This window comes from Fundulus heteroclitus, chromosome 24 (assembly GCF_011125445.2).
Source record: "Fundulus heteroclitus isolate FHET01 chromosome 24, MU-UCD_Fhet_4.1, whole genome shotgun sequence".
Taxonomy (NCBI): Eukaryota; Metazoa; Chordata; class Actinopteri; order Cyprinodontiformes; family Fundulidae; genus Fundulus; species Fundulus heteroclitus.
Window position 1 is genome coordinate 19,372,182 of NC_046384.1, and position 23,484 is coordinate 19,395,665.

General features: G+C 42.0%; 1 protein-coding gene across 6 annotated transcripts in view; it reads left to right on the forward strand.

Moving 5' to 3' along the window:
• Positions 1–23,388, forward strand: part of nid2a (nidogen 2a (osteonidogen)) — a 60,170-nt gene extending 36,782 nt beyond the window's left edge. For 2 of the 6 annotated variants that reach the window (XM_036128471.1, XM_036128472.1), the window contains exons 17-42: positions 1,887–2,012; positions 2,101–2,216; positions 3,347–3,452; positions 7,604–7,737; positions 7,822–7,927; positions 9,075–9,208; positions 9,302–9,407; positions 9,728–9,861; positions 9,967–10,072; positions 11,164–11,297; positions 11,403–11,508; positions 12,676–12,806; positions 12,882–12,987; positions 13,250–13,383; positions 13,472–13,577; positions 13,762–13,886; positions 13,982–14,087; positions 15,300–15,420; positions 15,505–15,605; positions 16,835–17,007; positions 17,795–17,924; positions 17,998–18,169; positions 20,080–20,237; positions 20,325–20,448; positions 20,542–20,654; positions 22,525–23,388. In XM_036128471.1, coding sequence (XP_035984364.1) covers positions 1,887–2,012; positions 2,101–2,216; positions 3,347–3,452; positions 7,604–7,737; positions 7,822–7,927; positions 9,075–9,208; positions 9,302–9,407; positions 9,728–9,861; positions 9,967–10,072; positions 11,164–11,297; positions 11,403–11,508; positions 12,676–12,806; positions 12,882–12,987; positions 13,250–13,383; positions 13,472–13,577; positions 13,762–13,886; positions 13,982–14,087; positions 15,300–15,420; positions 15,505–15,605; positions 16,835–17,007; positions 17,795–17,924; positions 17,998–18,169; positions 20,080–20,237; positions 20,325–20,448; positions 20,542–20,654; positions 22,525–22,535 — 3,119 coding nt within the window. In that variant the 3' untranslated portion in view covers positions 22,536–23,388. The remainder of the gene's footprint in view (positions 1–1,886; positions 2,013–2,100; positions 2,217–3,346; positions 3,453–7,603; positions 7,738–7,821; positions 7,928–9,074; positions 9,209–9,301; positions 9,408–9,727; positions 9,862–9,966; positions 10,073–11,163; positions 11,298–11,402; positions 11,509–12,675; positions 12,807–12,881; positions 12,988–13,249; positions 13,384–13,471; positions 13,578–13,761; positions 13,887–13,981; positions 14,088–15,299; positions 15,421–15,504; positions 15,606–16,834; positions 17,008–17,794; positions 17,925–17,997; positions 18,170–20,079; positions 20,238–20,324; positions 20,449–20,541; positions 20,655–22,524) is intronic. The other 4 variants (XM_036128473.1, XM_036128474.1, XM_036128475.1 and 1 more) reach the window with 4 other exon arrangements.
• Positions 23,389–23,484: the final 96 nt, after the last annotated feature.

Here is a 23,484-nt window from a genome sequence, read left to right on the forward strand (position 1 = left end):
TTGCTCGTAACAGAGTGACGACGAATCTGATTGGTTCATTTGGCCCGTCTATCACCAACATAGGCCAATCAGCTAACCAGTATTTTCGCCCCTTCCCAAAATTACTTCAACGGAAGGTTTCCAGATGGATATGCGGAGCAAATCTATCTGGCGGAGTCAGGTTAGCGTAATTGTGAAGCAAAAGGAAAATGAAATATGGTTTTTCAAAATCAACATTACACCGTGATTACACCGTCCCACACAGTTAGATTTAGTGGTGAAAGCATTATGTGCCGGTGAAGATTCTCAGTCATCCAGGTCATGATCAATCCAAAAAAGTTTGAAAAATAAAACAACTGGACTTCTATTCTGCAGCTGAAAACGTTTCACTTCCCATCCGGGAAGCTTTCTCAATTCAAATTGTCTGGAGTAGTGATAAATTCCAAGCTTTATAGACCTGCTGTCCTCGTTATAGAGTTTAGATTCACATCTAGATTAACCTGGTACTGATCGCCCCAACAATGGAGAGTCGTTAACCCAACCTTAAACAGAGGAGGATGGCTCAGGGTTTTAACTTTAAAAAAACTTACAACACAGCTATAGGTTTGATTCCTGCTAAGTTTCACCTCAATTCACACCTCCATGCATGTAATCTAGTGCTGTCAAACGATTAAAAATTTTAATCGCGATTAATCGCATAATGTCGATAGTTAACTCGAGATTAATTGCAATTAATCGCATATTTTATCCTTTAATTTCTGAAAGTGTAATAGCCTGTTTGGGCATTTTAATGTGCAATTTTGCAATAAATGACACTAATAAAATACATGCTTGTACAAAACATATTTTATGTTATTTTTCAAGCACTTTTCAGAATTGGAATGAAAACATCCTGGTGCCAAATGTTAAACTCTGGACTATAATGGCTAAATGACTAATCATGACGCCCTGATGTTTACACCATGTGTAAACAAATGTGTAAATAAATACCTGTTTTCCTGCCGATATATTTTTTTTGCCTCTTAAACAAAGCTAGACATGGTATTATGCATAAACATATAAATTATAAAAAATTGTACATTTCAATAAAGTCATAGGTTTTGTTAATTTCTTCACTCTCTCTCTCTCTCTCTCTCTCTCTCTCTCTCTCTCTCTCTCTCTCTCTCTCTCTCTCTCTCTCTCTCTCACACATCTAATTCTGAGCTTTCACACCAACAACAATACAGGTCATTCCAGTCTTACACTTTGCTTGCAACTGGGCAGGAGCTTAATACCCCTAAATGAGACTGTTTAGCAACTGATTAGTAACTCCAGGTCCTTCGTTTGGCAAAGTGATTCAGCCTTAATTTGTCAACCCGTGACTCATGAAATTTAGAAGCGCTTTTAGAAAAAAGAAGCCCAAAGTCGCATGTGTCCGAGGGTAAAAGAAACCCTTCGGGGCGGGTGTGTTTTGCTACAGTTTTTTAGCACTCTTGAAACTACGGAAAGCGCCGAGGGTAAAAGAAACACAGTCCGGAGAGCGCGGCGGGGGGAAAAACATTAGGGAACGGTGTGTGTGTTTTGACGCGACGCGCGTTAATGGCGACAAAAAAATTGTCGGCGTTAAAATCGGTTTGCGTTAACGCCGTTAATAACGCGTTTAACTGACAGCACTAATGTAATCACAACATTTCTCCTGCGAGCCAGGCAAACGATGAGTCTAAAGACTCCCCATTGTCAGGGGCTTTTAGCTTGACTCCTCCATGAGAACATCTCTAAACTAGGATCACCTTGACTTTCCATAAAAAAACCAAGCTACCTTTTGAGTGAATTATACTACTTTAGCTACATCAGCTGATATGGTTGGCAGATGTGCTAAACTGAAGTTTGAGGCACTCTTTTTTTTCCTTGGCTTGTCGTTCACTTAGACATAGACGAGTGCAGCTCTTCTCCATGCCACATCAGTGCCAGATGTGTCAACGAACTGGGGTCCTTCCAGTGTCAGTGCCTGCGCGGATTTTATGGCGACGGATTCCACTGTTCCCCTCTGGCAGGTCGGTACGCTAGATGCCCGCACAGTTCCTGATAATCACAAACGTAACACAGAATGAAATGTCGCTTCCTTCTTTAAAATTTCAACAGAGCGGCCGGGGAGCCAGTGTGAACGGCACAGAGACAGCCTACAGAGTGGAGGACAAACAAGTAGTGGAGCCTACATCCCTCAATGTGACTCTGATGGACAGTATCGACCACGGCAGGTGGGTTTACACAAACTATTTGGTTGTGTCCATGGTAACGGCCCTCGCCCCGCTGCTTTGCATATGCTGCTTATTTTGGAGACTAATGAGCAGTTTTATTTCCTTACTTCCATGAACGTGATCGGTTAAAATGTCTTGAGGTGGGACTTTTTAATGTGAATATAAGTCCAAGGATTTGCTTGTTTGTGACTCTTGTTTTTTCTATTTCCTTCTGCTGCAATGTTCTTCGTTGTTGGAGTATACAGACAGAGGGATCTTTTCCTCTCTCTCTTTGCATAATACAGTTTTTTCGGATTTAGGTGTAGGGGCTGAGTTCACTTTGTGTTTGGTGAATTGTTTCTGTGTTGATCTGACCATGTTTTAGAACACTGTTCTGCTCAAAGACCCTTTGACAACATATTTTCAGTTTTCTGGTCAATACTACCAGATTGATATTCAAAATATCCGGGCATATCTAAAAATATAATGCAGTCTAACTTGTGCTTGGATCAGAAACAAATATCACAGTTAACTATTTTCAATATATTTAAATATATTTAACAATGTTTAGCAAACAATGTTCTTGTACAATACATGCGCCCAATACTAATACTAATCTTTAATGGGACTTTATGTCATAATCCTGTCAAGGTTTGAGTTGTTCCCACTGATTATGTTCCCTTTTTTTCCCACAGTTTTTCTTTCCACCCAACTTTCCATTGCTCACATACTTTATTTATTGGACTGTCAGCTATGTAGCAGTAGGGATTTTAGGCTTGTAAAGGTTGTTTTTGACTTTCTCCTGGTTAACTATCAAGTCATTAGCAATCTTTTTTATCGGTTGTATGTAATATTCAAATTTACTGATAAAGTAATGTTGGGTTTTCATTTGCTTTAAGCTTTAATTATCAAAACTAACGCGAATAAACACTGGAAAGATGGCATTCTCTGCATTAATCCTCTCTGAAATATGAAATTTTGCTCTGAATTCAATTTCAGACATGAATTAATGTTTTGATGACATTTTAATTTATTGAAATTCTTCTGAAAAAAACCTGGATATTTCAAAATATGTGAAATTTTGAAACGTGCAACTAGAGTAACTCTGAATAACCTGGGGTAAACACGTTTTGATATGATTTTTTTTGCAGTGCCATGGTTCTACTGGACACTGTTGGTGCGTGGACAGTAGTGGACAGGAAAAACCAGGAACTAGGACTCCACCTGGTACAGCACCTAAAGTCTGCGATGCATTAGGTAGGGCCCTATTTTTTGATGAGTTCTTTAAATAAAAGAAGTTGTCTGTGGATGTAAATCTTATGTTTTGTTTGGTTTTACCTCAACAGATGAGCCAGAACGACCAAACACTCACTGTGAGCACCACAGAGACAGTGTTCAGACCACCGGTCCAGATGGACTCCCTCTAGTTGGAGCCTATGTACCCCAGTGTGATGAAAATGGACAATATGTTCCACTGCAGGTCAGCACATAACGAGCAGATTGTTAAGTTTAAACATCCATGGATTAATTTGTATTTGTACTGTACTTTTTCACAAGAGATCAAGTTAAAGAGTTAAAAATGGTTACAATTATTAAATTATATATATAAGTAGGTAAAGAAACTAAGATCCAGTTTAATTTTTTTCCTAAAAAGAAAGGTTAACCTTTAAAACTTTGAAGCTCCCCACAGATTCTTCCCAGAAATAGCAGTGACAGACCAAAAATAAAATATGCCTCAAAATAAGTTCTTTTGTCCCAACTTTGGAGATTAATGAAGACCAGCATAAGCTAACCTGTGGGGTCTGAAAGCTCAAAAGAAAATTAGAGAAATAACTTAGACTAAGACATTTAAAACTTTGAAAACCAGTGAAAGAATCTTGAAATCAGAGTGATGTGACATCTCATTGGGTCCTTGAAAAACACAGGTTTTATTTAAGTGATGAAATGTGTTATTTAGAAGACTAGCATGAACAGCTTTGCAGCAATCAAATGTTCAAGTGACAAAAAGCATGGATGAAGGTCTTTGTATTGATTTGGGAGAGAACTTTATTTGCGTGAAACAAGGCTGTCTTTGTGACGTTACTAATGTGTTAGGTGTGAATCAAAAATAACACCAAGTGTTTTTCGCAATTCTGAATGGATGTTGTGCAAGAGCGCTTAACGCCACCGCCCACATAATTACGTTCACCTTTCTGATACATAGTAGGTCTCCTTTTTGCCTCAGAGCTACAGTTATTCTGACCGTGGATGCCATTGGAGTCGTAGCTGAGCTGATTTGAGCTGTGTGGCATGGTCTATTATATATCTCATCTTAGGGTTGTAAAGTGTGCCAAGAGAATATCCCCCACACCATTGCACCAGCAGCCAGAAGCAGGCAGGAAAATCAAACTCCTAAGACCAGTCTGTTATTATCCAATTGTGGTGAGCATGTGTAAAATTGTAGCCTCGGTTTCAGGTTCTTAGCTGAACAGTAGCCCATCTGCTTCAAGGTTTAGCATGTTTTTCCATTCAGAGATGGTTTCCTTGGTTGTAAATTAGTGCTTATTTGAGCTGCCGTTGTCTTTCTTTAATCGCAAATCAGTCTCGTTCACACACAACTGCTGCTTAACTAGATATTTTCTCTTGTTTTGGAGCTTTTTTTTAAAACCTGAGAGCTGGTAGTTGCTGAAAACCCCCCATCAGATCAGCAATACTGAGATCTACTCCTTTGGCACTAACAACCATGCTTTGTTTAAGTTCACTTTAATCACCTTTCTTGCACATTCTGATACTTGGTTTTGACGTCTTCGTCGTATTTAATCGATTGTTTATTTGTTTTAACGAGCAAATAAAGTGGCCTGTGAGTGAAATTGAAAAAATTGGCATTAACTTTCTCCCTCTATCCCCCCTTTTTTTAGTGCCATGGCTCAACTGGATATTGTTGGTGTGTGGACAGCAGGGGAGAAGAACGACCAGGAACCAGTACTCCACCTGGCACACCCCCCATAGACTGTGACAAACCGGGTAAGTGAGAAAAAACCTACAAAAATGGGCACTCTCTCTATATTCTCCATTTCCCACGGCCCCCTGTAGGTCTCCTATTAAACTGAATATGTTAGTGGGTGTAAAGCAGGTGTATAATGTCATGTCTTTTTAAAGCTTTCTTGTTAACCAATGACCTGTGAACCCACTTAATTCCTCAACTCACAAGCAACTCAGACAGCATGTTTATGTGAATTTGAGAGTTATGTGCCGCCGAGGTCACCGGGTCATAAGCTTGGAATGCCTGGAAAAACAGGTGGGTGGGAATGAGCGGGGTCCGTAAAGTCCAAAAGGAAACAGCAGCAAAGTAAAGGTAAAGCATAATAAACTGCAGAAAAACAAGTGAGTCTAAGTGGTTGCATGTTTGATAAATATTCGGAAGACAGAGGACCTGAGTGGATAGTTAGTTAATAAATGTCATAACTGGTATGTTCTACTAAAGTACACTAAGGTTTAATGCAGAACACCACTATGTTTTCATAAAAAAAAAAAAAAAGTTTTTTTTAAAAACTGTAGTGGTAGGCATTCCTGGGGGTGACACGATGGCGGTTACACGACTGTAGAACAACATGGTTTCAATTATGACGATGTCAGACTGAATGTTTATTCACTGTACAACTGAAATAACAGCTCTACGGCAGTAATCTAATGGCACAGTTTGCAACCTGGCTGAGCATTTTATTTTTCTGTGTTTCTTAAAAAAGAGCTCTAATGCCCTGTTGTATGAAAAACAACTGCTACGTGTGTTAACAGTAGGGTCGTTTCCACAGGCTTGAACTACAAATGCATGCAACCAGATTGTTCCTGCAGTCAAGGGCCCCCACATGATTGCGCGAACATGAGTCCACGGACGTCCGCTCATACTCAAAGGTGGAGTCTGTGCGGACTCTGTGCAGAAATATTACGTGCAGAGCTAAGTTTTTACAACCGTGTACGATTTGTCACACTTCCTTGGCGGCAAGAAGTCTTCATTTCGAACTGTTTTATATGTGACACTGGGTTTGATACACTGACCTGCTCCAAGCAGGCGGTCACAAGGATGTGCGCACCGACAGGTGTGCGATGGGTGGCTGCTGGAAAAGAAACGGCTTGAGGTGCTCAACTTGTTAATCAAGCATTTTCACATCCGTTCCCACGACTTTGTCCCACTGGCAACACGTGTGGGAATTATAGGAATTTATCACAAGGAATGAAGGAAATAGCTATGCTTGACTATGAAGGGTAAAAAGTCTGTGGAGAGACAGAACGGAGTCCGCAAAGCTCAGAGTGTGTGGGAGCCTTTAATAGTTGCTTTATGCTTGATACATGTACGTTCTGCGGGGAAATGAGATGTGTAGCCACCCCGTCTGCAGCATTTATGCTCCGTGTGGCTCTTCCTCTGCAGTAGCACTTTTCTCCTACACTCTAGAGGGCAGCGTTGTGCTCCTACGCCAAGTGTACTACATCCCACTACAGGTAGAAGTAGAACAGAGTTGTTTCCAACATGTTAAAGCCTGGGCTCCATCCGAATACCCTTCATAATAGCTTCCAGCTCCTGTTCCTAGACCTTTAATGGGGTCCACAGTAAGAACTCTCATGGGGATGAAAGGAGCTTCAGACTGCTGTACCGATTTCGGACACCTTTTAACTCTGACATCATTAAGTGACAGAAACGCACATGGATGATGCGAGCATGATGTCCGCGGAGCCATATTACATCATTTTGCATAAAGGTTACTCTACGCTTCACGCACATATGTTCCACATGGAAATGAGAAGTGCGGACACAATGTCTGCAGCATTTATGCTCCGTGCGGCTCTTCCTCTGATGTAGCATTATACGTCTAGACTCTAGAGGGCAGCGGTGCGCTCCTGCGCAAAGCGTGTTACACCCCACTACACATAGAAGTAGAAAACACAATTGTTTCCAACATTCGAGCCTCTTACTTTCTTCCAAGAGTGACGGCGAAATACGAAAATCCCACCCGGTGATCCTGATTGGCTCATCCATTTATGTGATAGTGAATTCCCCCCCAATGGCAACGACTCCAGGTGGATGTGTGGAACTCGGCGGAATTACATTCATCTGGCAAGAGTCAGGTTATGTAGCAGTGTTACACATTTGACCACATGTGGTTGGATAACAAGCCTGCATAATCAGTTCCTCAGTACTGTGCTTTACAGTTGGAATAAAGTTTTTTTTTTTGTTTTTTTTTTCTCGTTTTTCATGAATTGGTCCTTTAAATAGTTCATATAGAGACTAGGTGAAATACATCAATGATTTGAGCTGTTCATTTGGAAACGTCATAACATTTAAGCTTTGCAATATTTATTGGAAGCATCCTGACTTATTTTCTATGGATATTAATTCTCATAAAAATGTTGCATTCTGTGACTCACCTCCCCAGATGAGCCAGAGCGTGCCAGGACTCAGTGTGAGCACCACAGAGACAGTGTTCAGACCACTGGTCCAGATGGACTCCCTCTAGTTGGAGCCTATGTACCCCAGTGTGATGAAAATGGACAATATGTACCTCAGCAGGTTAGAGACGTTTCTACTGTTTTAACTGTGTGTTGTCAATTTCAACTGCATCACAACATCAACATGTTTCCATACTGCTTCCAGTGCCATGATTCTACTGGACATTGTTGGTGTGTGGACAGTAGAGGACAGGAGAGAGCAGGAACCAGGAGTCCACCTGGTACACCTCGTGTAGACTGCAGCAGAGCAGGTGAGGCTCCAGACTTTATCAGGGCATGCCATTTCTGTATGAAACTATTTTATGGGAATCACCTGGATAAGGCTGCAGATGAACAATAATCTTGGTATATAAAAGACTATCAGGACAAATACTATATATATATATACACATTAGGAATGCACAATAAATCGGGATAAACATCGGTATCGGCCAATATTAGTCATTTTGTAGCATATCAATATCGTCCGATAACTGAAACTAGAGTGATATTAAAAAACGATGCTTAGTTCTTTCTAGTTGCCATTTGTGCCTGTGTTTCAGGAGGGGAGGGGGTTGGTTGTCCCGTGTAAGGAAACACTGTTTCAATGTTTGACATTGTGAGTGCAAGCTTTAAGTTGGGAAATGTACAAAGACTACCATATGTATTGTGTTATAGTTATGTCTCAATTCTAATATTGTGGTTCAACAATTTTATAGCTAGGACTTAAAATTGATTTGCAGGTTTTCATGTTTGCCTGCCTGTGGATACATCATTTCATCGTTACATTTAATGTCTTGAATATTTACTAATTCCAGTGCAAGTGGGAAAATGTGCACTGACTGTCAGTATAAACTCCGATCATTTATGATGTAGCATTTCCCACAGATTAGAGTTGAGATGGAGCAAACGTGTGCCTAAAACATGTTTTGCAATTTAAGAAACGCCTGGTGGCCGACAACACCGCCAAGTTTGATGAGTTGACCTTGTCCAGCTGTTGTGGATGTTATTTATGTTGATTAGCCAAACTTTATCCCAGGAGGTTTGTCGGTTGAGGGAGTTAAGTTGTGGTTCAGTTTGCTTTCGCACTTGTTGCAAATTAGTGTGTGTGTGTGTGTGTGTGGTATATGTATAGGCCCAAATGTTCCTATCTGTGAAACCCTAGCCCACAGCAGCATAAGTTCCCCAGCACTGTGCTTTGCAGTTGGATTAAAGTTGTTTCCTTTACTTTTTCATGAAATGGTCCTTTAAATAGTTTATATAGAGACAAGGTGAAATACATTGATGAGTTGAGCTGTTCATTTGGAAACGTCATAACCTCTAAGCTTTACAATATTCATTGGGACCATCCTGACTTGTTTATTTTCTATGGATACTAATTCTCATAAAAATGTTGCATTCTGTGACTCACTTCCCCAGATGAGCCAGAGCGTGCCAGGACTCACTGTGAGCACCACAGAGACAGTGTTCAGACCACCGGTCCAGATGGACTCCCTCTAGTTGGAGCCTATGTACCCCAGTGTGATGAAAATGGACAATATGTACCTCAGCAGGTTAGAATCTCTTGAGACGTTTCCACTGTTTTAACTGTGTGTTGTCAACTTCAACTACATCACAGCATCAACATGTTTCCATACTGCTTCTAGTGCCATGGTTCTACTGGACATTGTTGGTGTGTGGACAGTAGAGGACAGGAGAGAGCAGGAACCAGGAGTCCACCTGGTACACCTCGTGTAGACTGCAGCAGAGCAGGTGAGGCTCCAGACTTTATCAGGGCATGTCATTTCTGTATGAAACTATTTTATGGTAATCACCTGGATAAGGCTGCAGACGAACATTAATCTTGGTATATAAAAGACTCCAGATATCAATTTAGAGGAGAGTTCATGTTTCAACACTGCTCTAGATTTTGAAGACCCATCACAATCCTATAAACCTACAACCGTACAACCCCAGATCATTGGTTCTCCACCGCCATGCCTTAGGGGTATTATACAGAGAGGGGTATTATTAAGAATATCACTTCAGTTTCTGAATAAATTGTGTAACTATGTTTCCTCTTCATCCAACAGATGAGCTAGAGCGTGCCAGGACTCATTGTGAGCACCACAGAGACAGTGTTCAGACCACCGGTCCAGATGGACTCCCTCTAGTTGGAGCCTATGTACCCCAGTGTGATGAAAACGGACAATATGTACCTCAGCAGGTTAGACCTTCTTTACCCGTTTTTGCTGTAAGCTTTCATTTCGGTCTTAGTGATTCAACTTTAAAGCATGGACTCATTGTATCAACATGATGTTTCTGTTTCTAGTGCCATAGTTCTACTGGACATTGTTGGTGTGTGGACAGTAGAGGACAGGAGAGAGCAGGAACCAGGAGTCCACCTGGTACACCTCGTGTAGACTGCAGTAGAGCAGGTGAGGCTCCAAATATTTTCAGTACAAACAATTGGTGTATGAGTCTATATACTGAATCCCATCTTATTGTAAGATTGGAGATAAACTATACTTGTTGGTAAGTGAAAGACATCAGAAAGGAGGCAGCAAACTCCTTACATCATTTTCAAGCAATATTCTTTATTTTCATATCCTTATTTGTATGTCATAAGTTAGCATACAGAACCTTTTGGATCTGTGTGTGTGAGAGAGGTCTGATTTCCTGTCTACAAAACGAGACCAAATCATCATCCCTTCACCTCCGTGCTTTAGGGTGATGGATTGTACTGGTAAAATAATGTTCTTTGTGACAAAACTTTAATACTTTGGTCTCAAATGTCCTAAAACTGTGTTCTAGATTTGGTCAGCAAGAGTCAGGCAGCAGGCTGGGTGGACCACTAGAGCACTTCATGTGATAGACCAACTCAATGTAGTGCATAGTTGTGAAGTGGAAACAAAACAACTTTTTTAGTTGGAGGAACCTGAAAAATGTGGCGTTCATCAATATTTTGTGGAGTCGCCTTTCCCTGTAATAACCGCTTTGTGCTGTACTTTTTGTCTTGTCAGTTGATGGATTGAGCGGTGCACTGTGAGATGTCCACAGCCTGACATATTGTTATACAACCTAACCTTGCTTTAAACTTCTTTGCAATCTCATCCCTCGGGGGGAAAAATGTAGGAAGTCCTGGAAAGATAAACTGTTTCTGTTTGAGCCAAACAGTCCAAACTACTCTTTGGGGAGTGTGGGTACTGGGAAGCTGTCCAAAAGGACAACATACTGTACACTTAAGGGTATTTGTCTCTGGTAACGTTCATGTTTACTATTGACTTGTTGGTACGGTTTTAGGGTTTGTCTTGGGCTGACAGGCTGATGTGTTAGCATATGTGGTAGAAAAATTGCGGATTATAAAATCTATCTTCACATAACCTAGGAGAAAAAAGGACTGATCAATGATTAATTGGCCAATTGGACCTAGTTCAGAAGATCAGCTACCAATTCGTCTAAAATATTTATCAGAAAATCAGTAATGGCCTGATAGCTTTGTTCATTATATTTCGCCATTCTTGTTTAGATGAGCCAGAGCGTGCCAGGACTCACTGTGAGCACCACAGAGACAGTGTTCAGACCACCGGTCCAGATGGACTCCCTCTAGTTGGAGCCTATGTACCCCAGTGTGATGAAAATGGACAATATGTACCTCAGCAGGTCAGACCTTCCTTACCCGTTTTTGCTGTAAGCTTTCATTTCGGTCTTAATGATTCAACTTTAAAGGATGGACTCATTATATCAACATGATGTTTCTGTTTCTAGTGCCATGGTTCTACTGGACATTGTTGGTGTGTGGACAGTAGAGGACAGGAGAGAGCAGGAACCAGGAGTCCACCTGGTACACCTCGTGTAGACTGCAGCAGAGCAGGTGAGGCTCCATACCTCTCAGAATATACAGGGTAATATTTGCACTACTTCTTCATAATTTATATTATTAATCCCAGCATGCTGGATATCAACTTCCAGACCAACTTCTATCTAATGATGACACATCCTTGTTTTATCTTTGCTTGGAGTTAATCACTGTCTTCTGGTCTCTGTTTCTCTGCTTGCTGCTTGAGAACTGACCACAGGTTCTCAAGTAGGTTGAGATCCGTGGATTCTCCTGACCACAAGTCCAAGATGTCAGTGTCACAAATTCTTTGCTTACACCTCAGTGAGAAATATTCATGGCACTTGCCAGACACTCCGGGATCCTAAAGTTTTCTTTTCTGCCGTTACCTTGAAGTTTTTCATGATAGAGAAGTCTACTCATGCAAGTTCGATGCTCTCAGCATCAGTTTCCTCATGACGCCATTTTGAGGCAAAGCTACAATTACACAATTATACAGTAATCGTAGGGTGGGGGGTGGGGGTCCATACGCCGCACACTGCATCAAATTTGTCCGCATGGCTGTCGTCCCAAAGGAGGACTCATCTAAAGATGATGCAGGGCAGTATTCTAATGTAACGACCCTAAACACTCCTGCCATGCTAACGAAACTGAAGGTATAGGTGCTGGACTGGCCAGACCTAAACCCCGTTGAGCATCTGTTGGGTATTCTCAAACAGAAGGAGGAGGAAAAGAGGGTCTCTGACATCCAGCCACACCAGGAAGTCATCATGGAGGAGTGGAAGAGGAGTTCAGTGGTAACCTGTGAAGCTCTAGTGAACTTCAGGCCGTGGAGACTGGAAAATAATGGTGGCCATACAAATGATTGACATCTTGGGCACAATTAAGAGATTTATTTACTTGGGGGTGTACTCTCTATTATAGCCAGTGGTTTAGACATGAATTGCTGTGTGCTGAGTTATTTTAAGGGTACAGCAAATTTGCACTGTTACACAAGCTGCCCACAGTACTCACTTTTCTCAGATACTGTAAAAGGATGAAGAACATCAGATACTGAAGTCTAGAAAACTGTTAGTTTGTAATAAGCTTTGTGAAAAAAACGCTGTCTGTACCTGTGCTTAAGATCCAAACATGAGACCCTGGTCAGCTAACAAAATCTAAGTTTAATTAATAATGTAAAAGTGTCTCTTCTTCTTTCAACAGATGAGCCGGAGCGTCCAAAGACCCACTGTGAGCACCACAGACACAGTGTTCAGACAAGCTCAGATGGAAATCCTCCGCCTGGAGCCTATGTGCCTGAGTGTGATGAAAATGGACAGTATCTGCCACAGCAGGTTAGACTTTCTTTACTGATCATGACAACAAGTTTCGATTTAACACTAGTAAAACTGGACTCAAATTGTTTCTAGTGCCATGGTTCTACTGGACATTGTTGGTGTGTGGACAACAGGGGAGAGGAGAGAGCAGGAACCAGGAGTCCACCTGGTGCACCTCGTGTAGACTGCAGCAGAGCAGGTAAAACTTGTGTCTTGTTCATGTTGCAGCAACTATTTCTGCTAATAGGAGCTCAGATCTTCTGAGGGTTAGGCAGATTCTACAGGATTCTGGATAATTTCAGTGATGAAAGCCAGAGCCATTTTTATTCTCTTATTGCAGTAATAGTTGAATGTCATCAGCATATTAAGCAATACTGACAGTAGACTGCATTGATTTGGCTTGTTGCGTCCAAGCGTTGTTTCTGACACGTTAAGCCAAAAAAAATTTAAATGTTTTGCAGATCAACCGCAGCGTCCTAAAACTCCCTGTGAGCACCAGAAGGAAAGAGCACAGGCCACCGGCTCACAGGGATATCCTGTAGCCGGAGCCTATGTGCCTCAGTGTGATGCAGATGGACTGTACATACCGCTACAGGTTTGCACTTCTTACTTATGTGCATTTAAACTTTAAATAGCTTTATTAGGATAAAGGTGTATGCTTCTCATCTTTATTCATGTTTTAGTGCCACACGTCTACCGGTTATTGTTGGTGTGTCAACAAAGATGGACAGGAGAGAGCAGGAACCAGGACGCCGCCTGGTTCTCAACCAAAGGACTGTGTGAAACCAGGTGAGACGGTTGGGTTTAGATGAATTATTATCTGCTAGAGGAAGTATGAAAATATTATGTTGAACTCTGTAAGACAGAGGAGATGATTCGGATTAATCAGAAACCAATTTGTTGCTGTTAAGAAAGCACTTAACAAACTTTTAAAATACCTCTCTATCTGGGATTTTTTTTCGTTATGCACCAGATGCTCCTAAAACTCGCTGCGAGGAGCAAAGAGACCGAGCACAAGCCAACATTCAAGAGCAGTATCCCTCAGCTGGGGTGTTTGTTCCTCGCTGTGATGCAGAGGGACAGTACCTACCTCGGCAGGTGACTCTAGGATGTGTTTTTGCGTCACCTAACTAGGCCTAATGTGTTCACCAATCCTGTTTTTTTGCTAAACCCTTTATTGTTACCTATTTCAGTGCCATGGTTCTACTGGACATTGTTGGTGCGTTGACAGCAGTGGACAGGAGAGAGCAGGAACCAGGACTCCACCTGGTGCCACACCTGTAGACTGTAAGAAACCAGGTAGGAGAGCTGTTTTTCAACAGAGGATGGATTACAGGTGTGTAGAGATTTAATGGATCGGTTTTTCACTCTTTATTTTCCATTTTAGCTTTATTTTGGCAGTGTAGATTCGGATGTTGTATTGTACAGTTGACGATAAATATAGAATAATAAAATTGTATTTCCTGATAAAACCTTAGAATCTAAAGCAAGGATGCTTGCTTTTTAACCTGACTTTAACCCGTGGCACATCAAGAAATAAATGGCTGTTCTTGATTGATGTAAAGCTCATAGAACACTCAACGAACACATTCACACTTGTGAACATATAGAAGCTGCTCTGCAATTTGCTGTAAAGGACATTTACGACCTGGTAAAGATGTAAAGTTAGTTTTTGATTTGCATACAATAACATAATGCTCATTAATATTCATAATATTCATTCATTGAAGAGCGATTTCAATTTCAACGGTTGAAGCAAACCTTTTAGCCTTCCTGTTATCTGCTGCAAGTCTGGCTCTCTCTCGCTTTCCTGCAGCCTAGATGACCGCAGACAATACTTCCTTTAAAACATGTTACCGACACTGCAACAACAACAAAAAAGCTAAATTTGAGGTTTGTTCACCCAGTAACAGCATCCACACCAAAGAGTGTTTTTGTTAGTGGTAGCATAGTGACAACAAAGTGCACCAGTCTGCGGGTTGGAACCCCCTTTATGTGCTTTTTCCTATAAACCACTGAATTCAGTCGACTGTGTTGTTAGATACTGTGTAACATTTAAACCACACGAATCAGACTTGCCATATTTCAGGAACATCTGCATTAATGGGTAAGAAAATGTAAGGCGAATTAACCGGTGGAGTCCTGACCATAGAACTGCTCAGCCAGAAGCCGAAGGGCCTGGATAAACATTAGCAGAAACCTAAAGTGGTTTCGTGTTCACTTATAAAGCTCCTCTGTGCATTGAGTTATTAAAAGGCCTCTGGGTGGTAAACAGTTTGGACTGAAGGAAGACGTGTGTGTGTGTATATGCCTCTTTAAACACGGGGCATTCACACGCCATTAATAAAGCACTCCACCTCCCATTGCAACATAAACCCAGAGAGCTGGAAAACAGATGCTCCATTTGGTTGAATAAATAGCAAAAACAGTCAACAGAAAGGGATCTGATCTGGGTTTTGTGCGCCTGTTGGGTGGTTGGCTGGGTTTAAAACGGGATTGTTTGCTCCGCAGCATCTAACAATCGACAGGAGAGCGTGTGTGAGAGATGGAGGGCCAGTTTGATCGAGCACTACGGTGGAAAACCAGACCCCAATCAGTACTTGCCTCAGTGCGAGCCAGATGGAGAATTCAGGTACATCGATGTACACGATCAACACGTGCTTAAGTCTATTCAGTAGCAATAATCCCGCTGATTCTGGTTTTTGTGCACTCTCAGTCCGGTCCAGTGTTACGGGGAGTCCTCTTACTGTTGGTGTGTCGACCAGGACGGACGGGAAGTCCCTGGTACTCGCTCAAATGATGCTGTCAAACCAGCGTGTAAGTCAGCTTTTGTTTTCACTCCTCTTTTATGTCTGTAATACAACATACAGTGTCTTGCAGAAGTAGTCCTACCCCTTTATTTATTTTCCCCCACAATTGCTAACATTCAAACCTGAAACCTCATTGCATTTTATCAGTAAACATCTGCCCCGGTCTCATGTCAGGTGGACCCTCGAGCACAGGGGTGTCAAACTCATTTTGGTTTAGGGGCCACATACAGTTTAATCTGATCTCAAGAGGGCCACACGAGTTAACTCATTGAAAGATTAAATAGAACTAATAAATGTGGACTTGTTGTTGATTTTTATATTAAATTAATTTCACTTTTACACAATATATTATGAATAACCTCAGCGTTTTTAAGAAAAGTATGTGCAACTTCCACAATACTTTTACTCAGTTAAACATTTACTTGTGCATTATGCATAAGAACTGATCACAGTGATTGTACAATGTTGAAAAACATTTATTCACATTTTTTGGAACTTAAAAACACTGTCCTACATGACAAAATACATCAAACAGATAAAAATTAAATTATTTAAATTTTTCCACACCTGAAGCCTAATCTGCTAATTAAAACACAGCGCCCCTCATGGACAATATAGGAACTGCAGATTTCCAATTAAACGAAGTACATGTTTTTTTCAATAATTGTTTTATCATTCTCTTCCATTTATCTCCTCTTTCTTTCACCTTTTCTTTTTTCTTCTTGTTCTTCCTTTGCTCTCTTACTTCTCCATTGTAGTGTCCATATCATATGAGATATTCCCCCCATGAATCATAATAAAACTATTCACATTCATAAATCAAGCGGAGCACTATGGCAAAAGCAGTACAGCTCCACTTGTGAAAGTCAAATCTGATGAGCTCTGTGTGGCATTAAGACAACAATTCTTATTGCCACATTGCCAGACAGGACACTGTAAAAAAAAAAAAAAAAAAAAAAAAAAAAATTATTTAATAATGATAATGCATTTAGCCACCGGGCCGGACTAAATTGTTCGGTGGGCCGGATCCGGCCCACGGGCCGCATGTTTGACACCCCAGCTCTAGCAGGTTTTCTTTCAGATTTGTCATTTTTGTTCTCAGTAACTCCAACTAGCTTCCCTGTCCCTGCGCAAGACAAGCATTCGCACAGCATGATATCGTTTGCTAAAAAATATTAAAATGTCAGCCTCACCGCCACCGAAATATATATTTTATCTTTCCGATCTCCGTGCCAGGCCTCCCGTCAGTGGCCCCGCCTGTCGTACGTCCCGTCACCCGTCCAGACGTGACCCCTCCGGCGAACACCGACGTCACTCTCCTCTACGCTCAGGGACAGAAAATAGGAGCTCTGCCTCTGAACGGGACCAGACTGGACGCAGCGCGCTCCAAAACACTGTTGACTCTACATGTAAGAAACCACCCAATTTTTTTTCTTCTTCTCCAGAAATATAGAAACAGAGCTAAAAAAAAAAAAAGAGCCTCTGATTAGGTCTCCATTTGTCATTTTTATTGTCTGTCTACACCCACCGTGTCAAATGATGCAATGTGTGAGGCACATGTGTGCAACATCTGCTGCGGGTGGGTTCCCTACGCCTACGCTGTAGTAGATGGGCTCATCAGAGGAATAGCTGCTAAATGTTGCATGTGCTCATGAAAAGTTAAGCTCGAGCTGATAAATTACATGTTGCCATGATAGAAAAATTAGAGCCCCATCATTTCATTCGGAACGGAGATTTTAGCCAAGGTCAAAATCATGAAGCAGGATCGTTTAATTGGCTTGACTTTAGCTCAGTGGGTAGAGTAGTCGTCTCGCAGTCCGAAAAGTTCAATTTTCTCTCTGAAAACAACATGGCAGCATGAGTTAGGCTTGCAAAGCTGCATATTGCAGACTTTTGCGATATATTGTGGACATATGAGACCCAAGTAGAGATGTTTGACCCCAATGCAGAGTGCCATCTTTGTTGCAAATTAGCCTAGACAGAGTTTAGACCTCCATCTGCTCAAAAGGATCTGATGGAAAGCTTTTTAACTTTTTAACTTTTACTTACCATTAATTACAGGGTGTATTTTTGCCAAGAATCCAATTTTGGATTTTGGTGGAGATTTAAATCTAGCCTTTTGGCCTGCTCAAAACTAAGAGCTCGGTAGTCGCTGAGAGATTCTGAGCCGTGTTTATGTGTTTGGTTTATGCCCAGGGCTCCATAGTTGTCGGTATGGCCTACGACTGCAAAGAAAATAAAGTCTATTGGACGGATTTGTCAGCAAGGACGATTAACAGAGCTTCCATGGCCTCCGGAGCTGAGGCTGAGATGCTGATCAACACAGGTAAGAGTGCGTGTCCAGTCTGCTCTGTCGGTTCCGCGGCTTCAGCAGCAGTTTAAACCAGCTCTGCCCGTAGATCTGGTCAGTCCGGAGGGTTTGGCCGTGGACGCCAAACGCAGGTTGATGTTCTGGGTCGACTCGAACATGGATGTGATCGAAAGCGCCGACCTGGACGGCAGCAGGAGGCGGACCCTGTTCGACTCGGACCTGGTCAACCCGCGGGCCATCATCGCGGTTTCGTCCACCGGGTAAGACTTCTTGTCTCACCAGTGGTAGGGGGTGTGACTAGATCTTATGTCAGGAGGAAAAAAGGTCTTTTAATTGCAACTTTCTAATGATTTATTTAGCTTTTTTTGTTTTTCATTACTTGTTTGATGAGAGGATCCGGTTACTAAAACGGAGGGGTGGCCAATTTTATAGCTTTTCTATCACCGAGTCTACCTCAGAATTAGACACGCGCAAAAACCATTTGATTCCATAAGCCTAGACTTTATACCTTACTCTTAGCAAAAGTCTTGTGAAGTGTCTAGTCTCGTTACTTAGGGTTAATTAATCCCTGCATCTCCACGGAGATGAGCCGCAGTGATGTATCAGAGCAGGGACCACATGGCTCGGCTCATTATTAAAACCAGGAGATTTTACGCAAGGGTCCCAGACGAGCTGGGAGTCAACGAGGCCTGGATCCAGAGCAGAACTGCTGATGCATTTCTCACACCACCAAGTCTTGTTGAGTCTGCTTTCCAGCCGCGGGGCGGTAACATAAACACGGACTCCTTGATAAGAGACAGGAGGAGATTTATGAGCTCGCACACACCGCGTGTTTGATAGCTTTTTTTTTTTTCCACGCTGTCCACAGATGAGCCAGGAAGACGGCTGGGCTGTAAATTCTGCATGCCTCCCACGTTTCATCCTTCCAAATTATACCAATAATTTATTCAAGTGCTTTATGAATAGGACTCATGAAGCCTAAAATGTATCTTTTACATCGTCGCCTTGACAGTTTTAGTTTCTCTCTGGAGTCCGGTTTGAGTGCGTCCTGGTAGAGAGCCCGTTTTTACACAGACACCTGCTGCGTGGAACCCCATCTGGACCGGACCCAATTAAAAGTGGTCACCATGAACTCGTCAACAGAAAACCCAGTGGCCCGCAAAAGTATTCAACCCCCTTGAACTAAAACAGCCTCACATCTCAATGGGTTCTGCTGGGAGGTCTCTGTGTAAAATCATGATGCTACAACCACCATGTTTCCCAGTGGGGCTTGTAGTGTGCCGTACTATAGTTTTTTTTTTTTTTACATATGGGTGGGATCAATCTAGTAATTAGCCATTAGAGTTTAAGAGAAATCAGTTACGGGGGAAGTCTTCTATATATATTTTTTGTTACATTGCCATGTATCCAATTTTTTCATGACCATGGAAAAATAGTTGGTGTGACCCACACAATCCCAGTACATTAAAGCTTGTGCTTTGATTAGGGCTGGGTATTGATTCAAATTTCTAGAATAAATTTGATTCTGATTCTCAAGACTTAGAATCGATTCTTTTCCATCCGATCTCAAACTAGATTGCTGGTATTAAATACTTTTTTGTAGCCGTTGCCTGAGTTATTTGACTGTGTAGTGATGCAACACATTGACACTAATATTATATTAACATTCAACAGCAAATTAATGAAGGAATGGTGGCTGCAAGGACCAAATTCTTCGCTTTTGCCAACATCCTGTGGGGCAGGACTGAAAACAATTCCTGGGTAGAAAACAGGACGGCAGAAATATCTACAGCAACATTTGGACACTAACCTGGCGCATTATTAAAAATATGACATTAACTATTCACCTCCCAGAGTGGAGTTTGAGATTGAAGTTCACAGTGGAAAATGCTTTTTAAATCAATCTTTGGTTATATGAACCGATCTTTAGGAATTAATATGAGAATCGATACAGAATTGGAAAATCTTTTTTTTAAACACAGATTTGATGTTGCAACATGAGGAAAAGTAAATGTTAGTGAACACTTTTCAACCCCCCTAAAGTCATCGTCGTGAGCGCGGTGCTCCTGCGACAAGCATCTGCTTCCGCTCTGGCCTTTTGTTTTCAGCACCAGAACGAGTTTCCGTGTTAATCATGGTGTGAAAGGTTCTGTTCTGCCACCCCCTGCAGGAGTCTTTATTGGACCGACTGGAACAGAGAGGCTCCAAAGATCGAGACCTCCACCGTGGACGGTCAGGGCCGCAGAGTGGTCGTGTCTGATGGGATCGGTCTGCCAAACGCCCTGACCTACGACTCCTCCTCCGGACAGATCTGCTGGGCTGACGCAGGTAAACGTTTACGCTTGAGCCTGAAAAGTGACGCTCCGCTTTCTACGTGAAAGCGCTATTTGAGCCGGCTTCTCGTGTTTGCGTCAGGCACAAAGCGCTTGGAGTGCATCTCTCCAAACGGCTCGGGTCGAAGATTGATCCACTCCGACCTCAACTACCCATTCAGCATGGTCTACTACAGCAACCACTTCTATTATAGCGACTGGAGGAGGTAGCCATCTTGGATTTTTGTCCCCCATCGGTTACTGAGTCTTGTGTTTTCATCGATTTGCTTCTGATTACTAATGCGTCCGGGTTCTCGCAGGGACGGGGTGATCGCATTGAGCAAAGACAGCAGCAAGTTCACCGATGAATACCTGCCTGACCAGCGCTCTCACCTGTACGGCATCACCATAGCAACCACCCACTGTCTACCAGGTGAGATATAGGTGCTGCTTGTGGACACAGGTTTGGTGAGATTCCTCTCATCTGTTTACAGTGGGTTAGAAAAGTAAACACACCCCAGGAACTGTGCCACGTTTTGTGCTATAACAACAAACTTCCCTGTTTTATTACAATTTTACATGACAACTGAAATAATAAAAATCGGTGTTTAAAAAAAGAAAATTGTGGCAAGCCTATCTGAGTCAAAATTTTGTGCAACTTCCTTGTCCCGGCTTGTCTAAACACTGAACCTGAAGAACTAAAATCGTTATTGTAGTTATTACGTTTTATACATTACCTGTAATGGGACATTTTCTTTTTATATAAAATTAAATCATAAAAGCACAAAGTTTTTAACTAGACAAATTGCTTCAATAAAAAGATTCCTTTTGTTATTGTTGTTCATTGTGGAAATGTAACGCAGACGTTGAATGAAAGCGCCTACGAACATCTGCTAAAGTGAGCAATCTTTGCATGATTACCTAGACCATCCCATCATAGCTCCAGCTGTATATCTAGGTTTGTTGGCGAACCCTCTCAATTCCTCTGCAGCCTCCAACGGGTTTTTCTTCCAGTATCGTCCCCATGTTTAGTTCTGACCAGCCTCCAAGTCCCGCCTGAGGAGAATTGTCCCCACAGCATGATGCTGCCACCATATTTCATTCAGCCGCACATTTGCATGACAGCATTTGTGTTGTTGGGTCTCACATCCCAGTAAAATACGATGGGGTTTGCAGTCGTAACTGGGAAAAAGTTCCTGAAGGATTTTTTTTTTTGTATATCAGAGCTCCGTTGAGTACATTCAATTCAATAAAATTGTATTTATATAGCGCCAATTCATGAAATATGTCATCTCAAGGCACTTTACAAAGTCAAACTCAATCAGATTATACAGATTGGTCAAAAATGTCCTATATAAGGGAACCAGTTGATTGCATCAAAGTCCCGACAAGCAGCATTCACTCCTGGAGAAGCATAGAGCCACATGGAGAGTCGTCTGCATTGTCCATGGCTTTGCTGCAATCCCTCATACTGAGCAAGCATGAAGCGACAGTGGAAAGAAAAACTCCCCATTAACGGGAAGGAAAACCTCCAGCAGAACCGGGCTCAGTATGAACGGTCATCTGCCTCGACCGACTGGAGGTTAAGGAAAGGACAGAGCAGAGACACAACAAGAGAGACAAACAAGCACAGAAGCACACATTGATCCAGTAATCTGTTCTACATTAGATGGTAATATTCAGATTTTCCCATGTTGGATTTCTGTAACAAAGTGTTACTTTGATTTCAGCTGTTCTGTTTTCAGGAATGTTATCAAATCGTCTCCCACCAGGGGTAACTATCCATTTAGGCCTTGTGGAAAAAGCGTGACGGCGACCCTCCTGACTCAGCGCGTGCGACCCAAAGGGCGATGATTACACGCTTGTCGGCGGCTCCTCTGCCTCTTACTTTGGGGATGCGTCACGGCTGACGTGTTGATGTCTGCAGATGTCCTCGAAGGGCGTGTTTTTAAAACACCTTCAAAGTGCGACGGGGGCCCCCTCTAAACACAGGATGATCCTCTAAAAGTGGCACCCTGTGCAGATGTGAGGGCCAGAGCCGCACATCTGCACAGGGCTGAATCTAGTCGCGGTGACGGGGATGCTTGTCGGGGGGGTTGGGAGGCGGGCTGTTAGAGGCTTTAAAAGCCGTCATCGTCGTGAACACACAAAACTCTCTGTGTGTGTGTGTTCTGTCATTAAAGATAAACAGAGGCACTAAAAAAAGAAGAAAACACACAGGAAGGCAAACCTGACTTCCTCTTCTGGCTAATTAGACGTCACAGACGTGGAAAATAAAGGGTCTTTTTTGTCTTGTTTCACAGGGAGCCACTAACAACGGACCAGCAATCACGGGTCCTTTGGTGCTATAGTCGCGGGAGCCGATCGCCGCACGGGAAGAAGGCCGATTCCCGCCGCCGGGAGCAGATCAGCCTTCAGAGAAGAGTCGCAACCCCCCCACCGTCCTCACCCTCAAAATATAAACTCAAAAGTAAATGTTTTGTAAATTTGTTTATTACCTCATTTTTCTAGTTTTTTTGTTTAAATGTTTTTGTGTTATGTTGTTTTCTATCACAGCTACAGAGCAATGATTTAAAAAAAATCTTCACTAGCGTGCCGCTTTCCTGTCACTTAAAGGGATAGTTCAGGATTTTTTGAAGTGAGGTTTCTGGTAAAAAGCTGGAAGCAGCTATCTTCATTTAGACTAAATCATTAAATCATAAACTAGTGGGCTGGATCTTACTGCTAACCTGAGCTTGATACTAAACCAAGATGGCCAACAGGGACCTACTGCTTGTAACTTTTCACCACGAACTCGCCTCAAAGATCCTGAACTGCTCCACCGTAGCTAACGAATGCTAACACTAAGCATCAGGGTGGTCACACTGTCCAGTGTGACCACTATGCATTCAGTTTTTGTTTGACGTATTTAGTGACAATTTAAGACCGTTTTGTGTGTTTTATTAAAAGTAACTTGGACTCAGCAGTATTACTATGGATCTAGAGCCAGGAAATGGTAACTTAAGTCACATTTCAACACGGAAACGAGTAGAGCAAACCAGTCAGATTGCTGCAGCTAGAGAAAGTCACTTTTTTTTTTTTGCTGAGTATTTTTTTACATTGTAAACCTTTTCCTGCTAACGAGATGTGATATTTATATCAATAAAATGGGATTTGATACAAGTTTATTATTATTTTTTTGTTGGATAATTGCATTCAAGTCAGTATTTGCTCCGTTGTACGAATCACATTCAATGTGATTTTAACTGTTGAGAAATTAACCT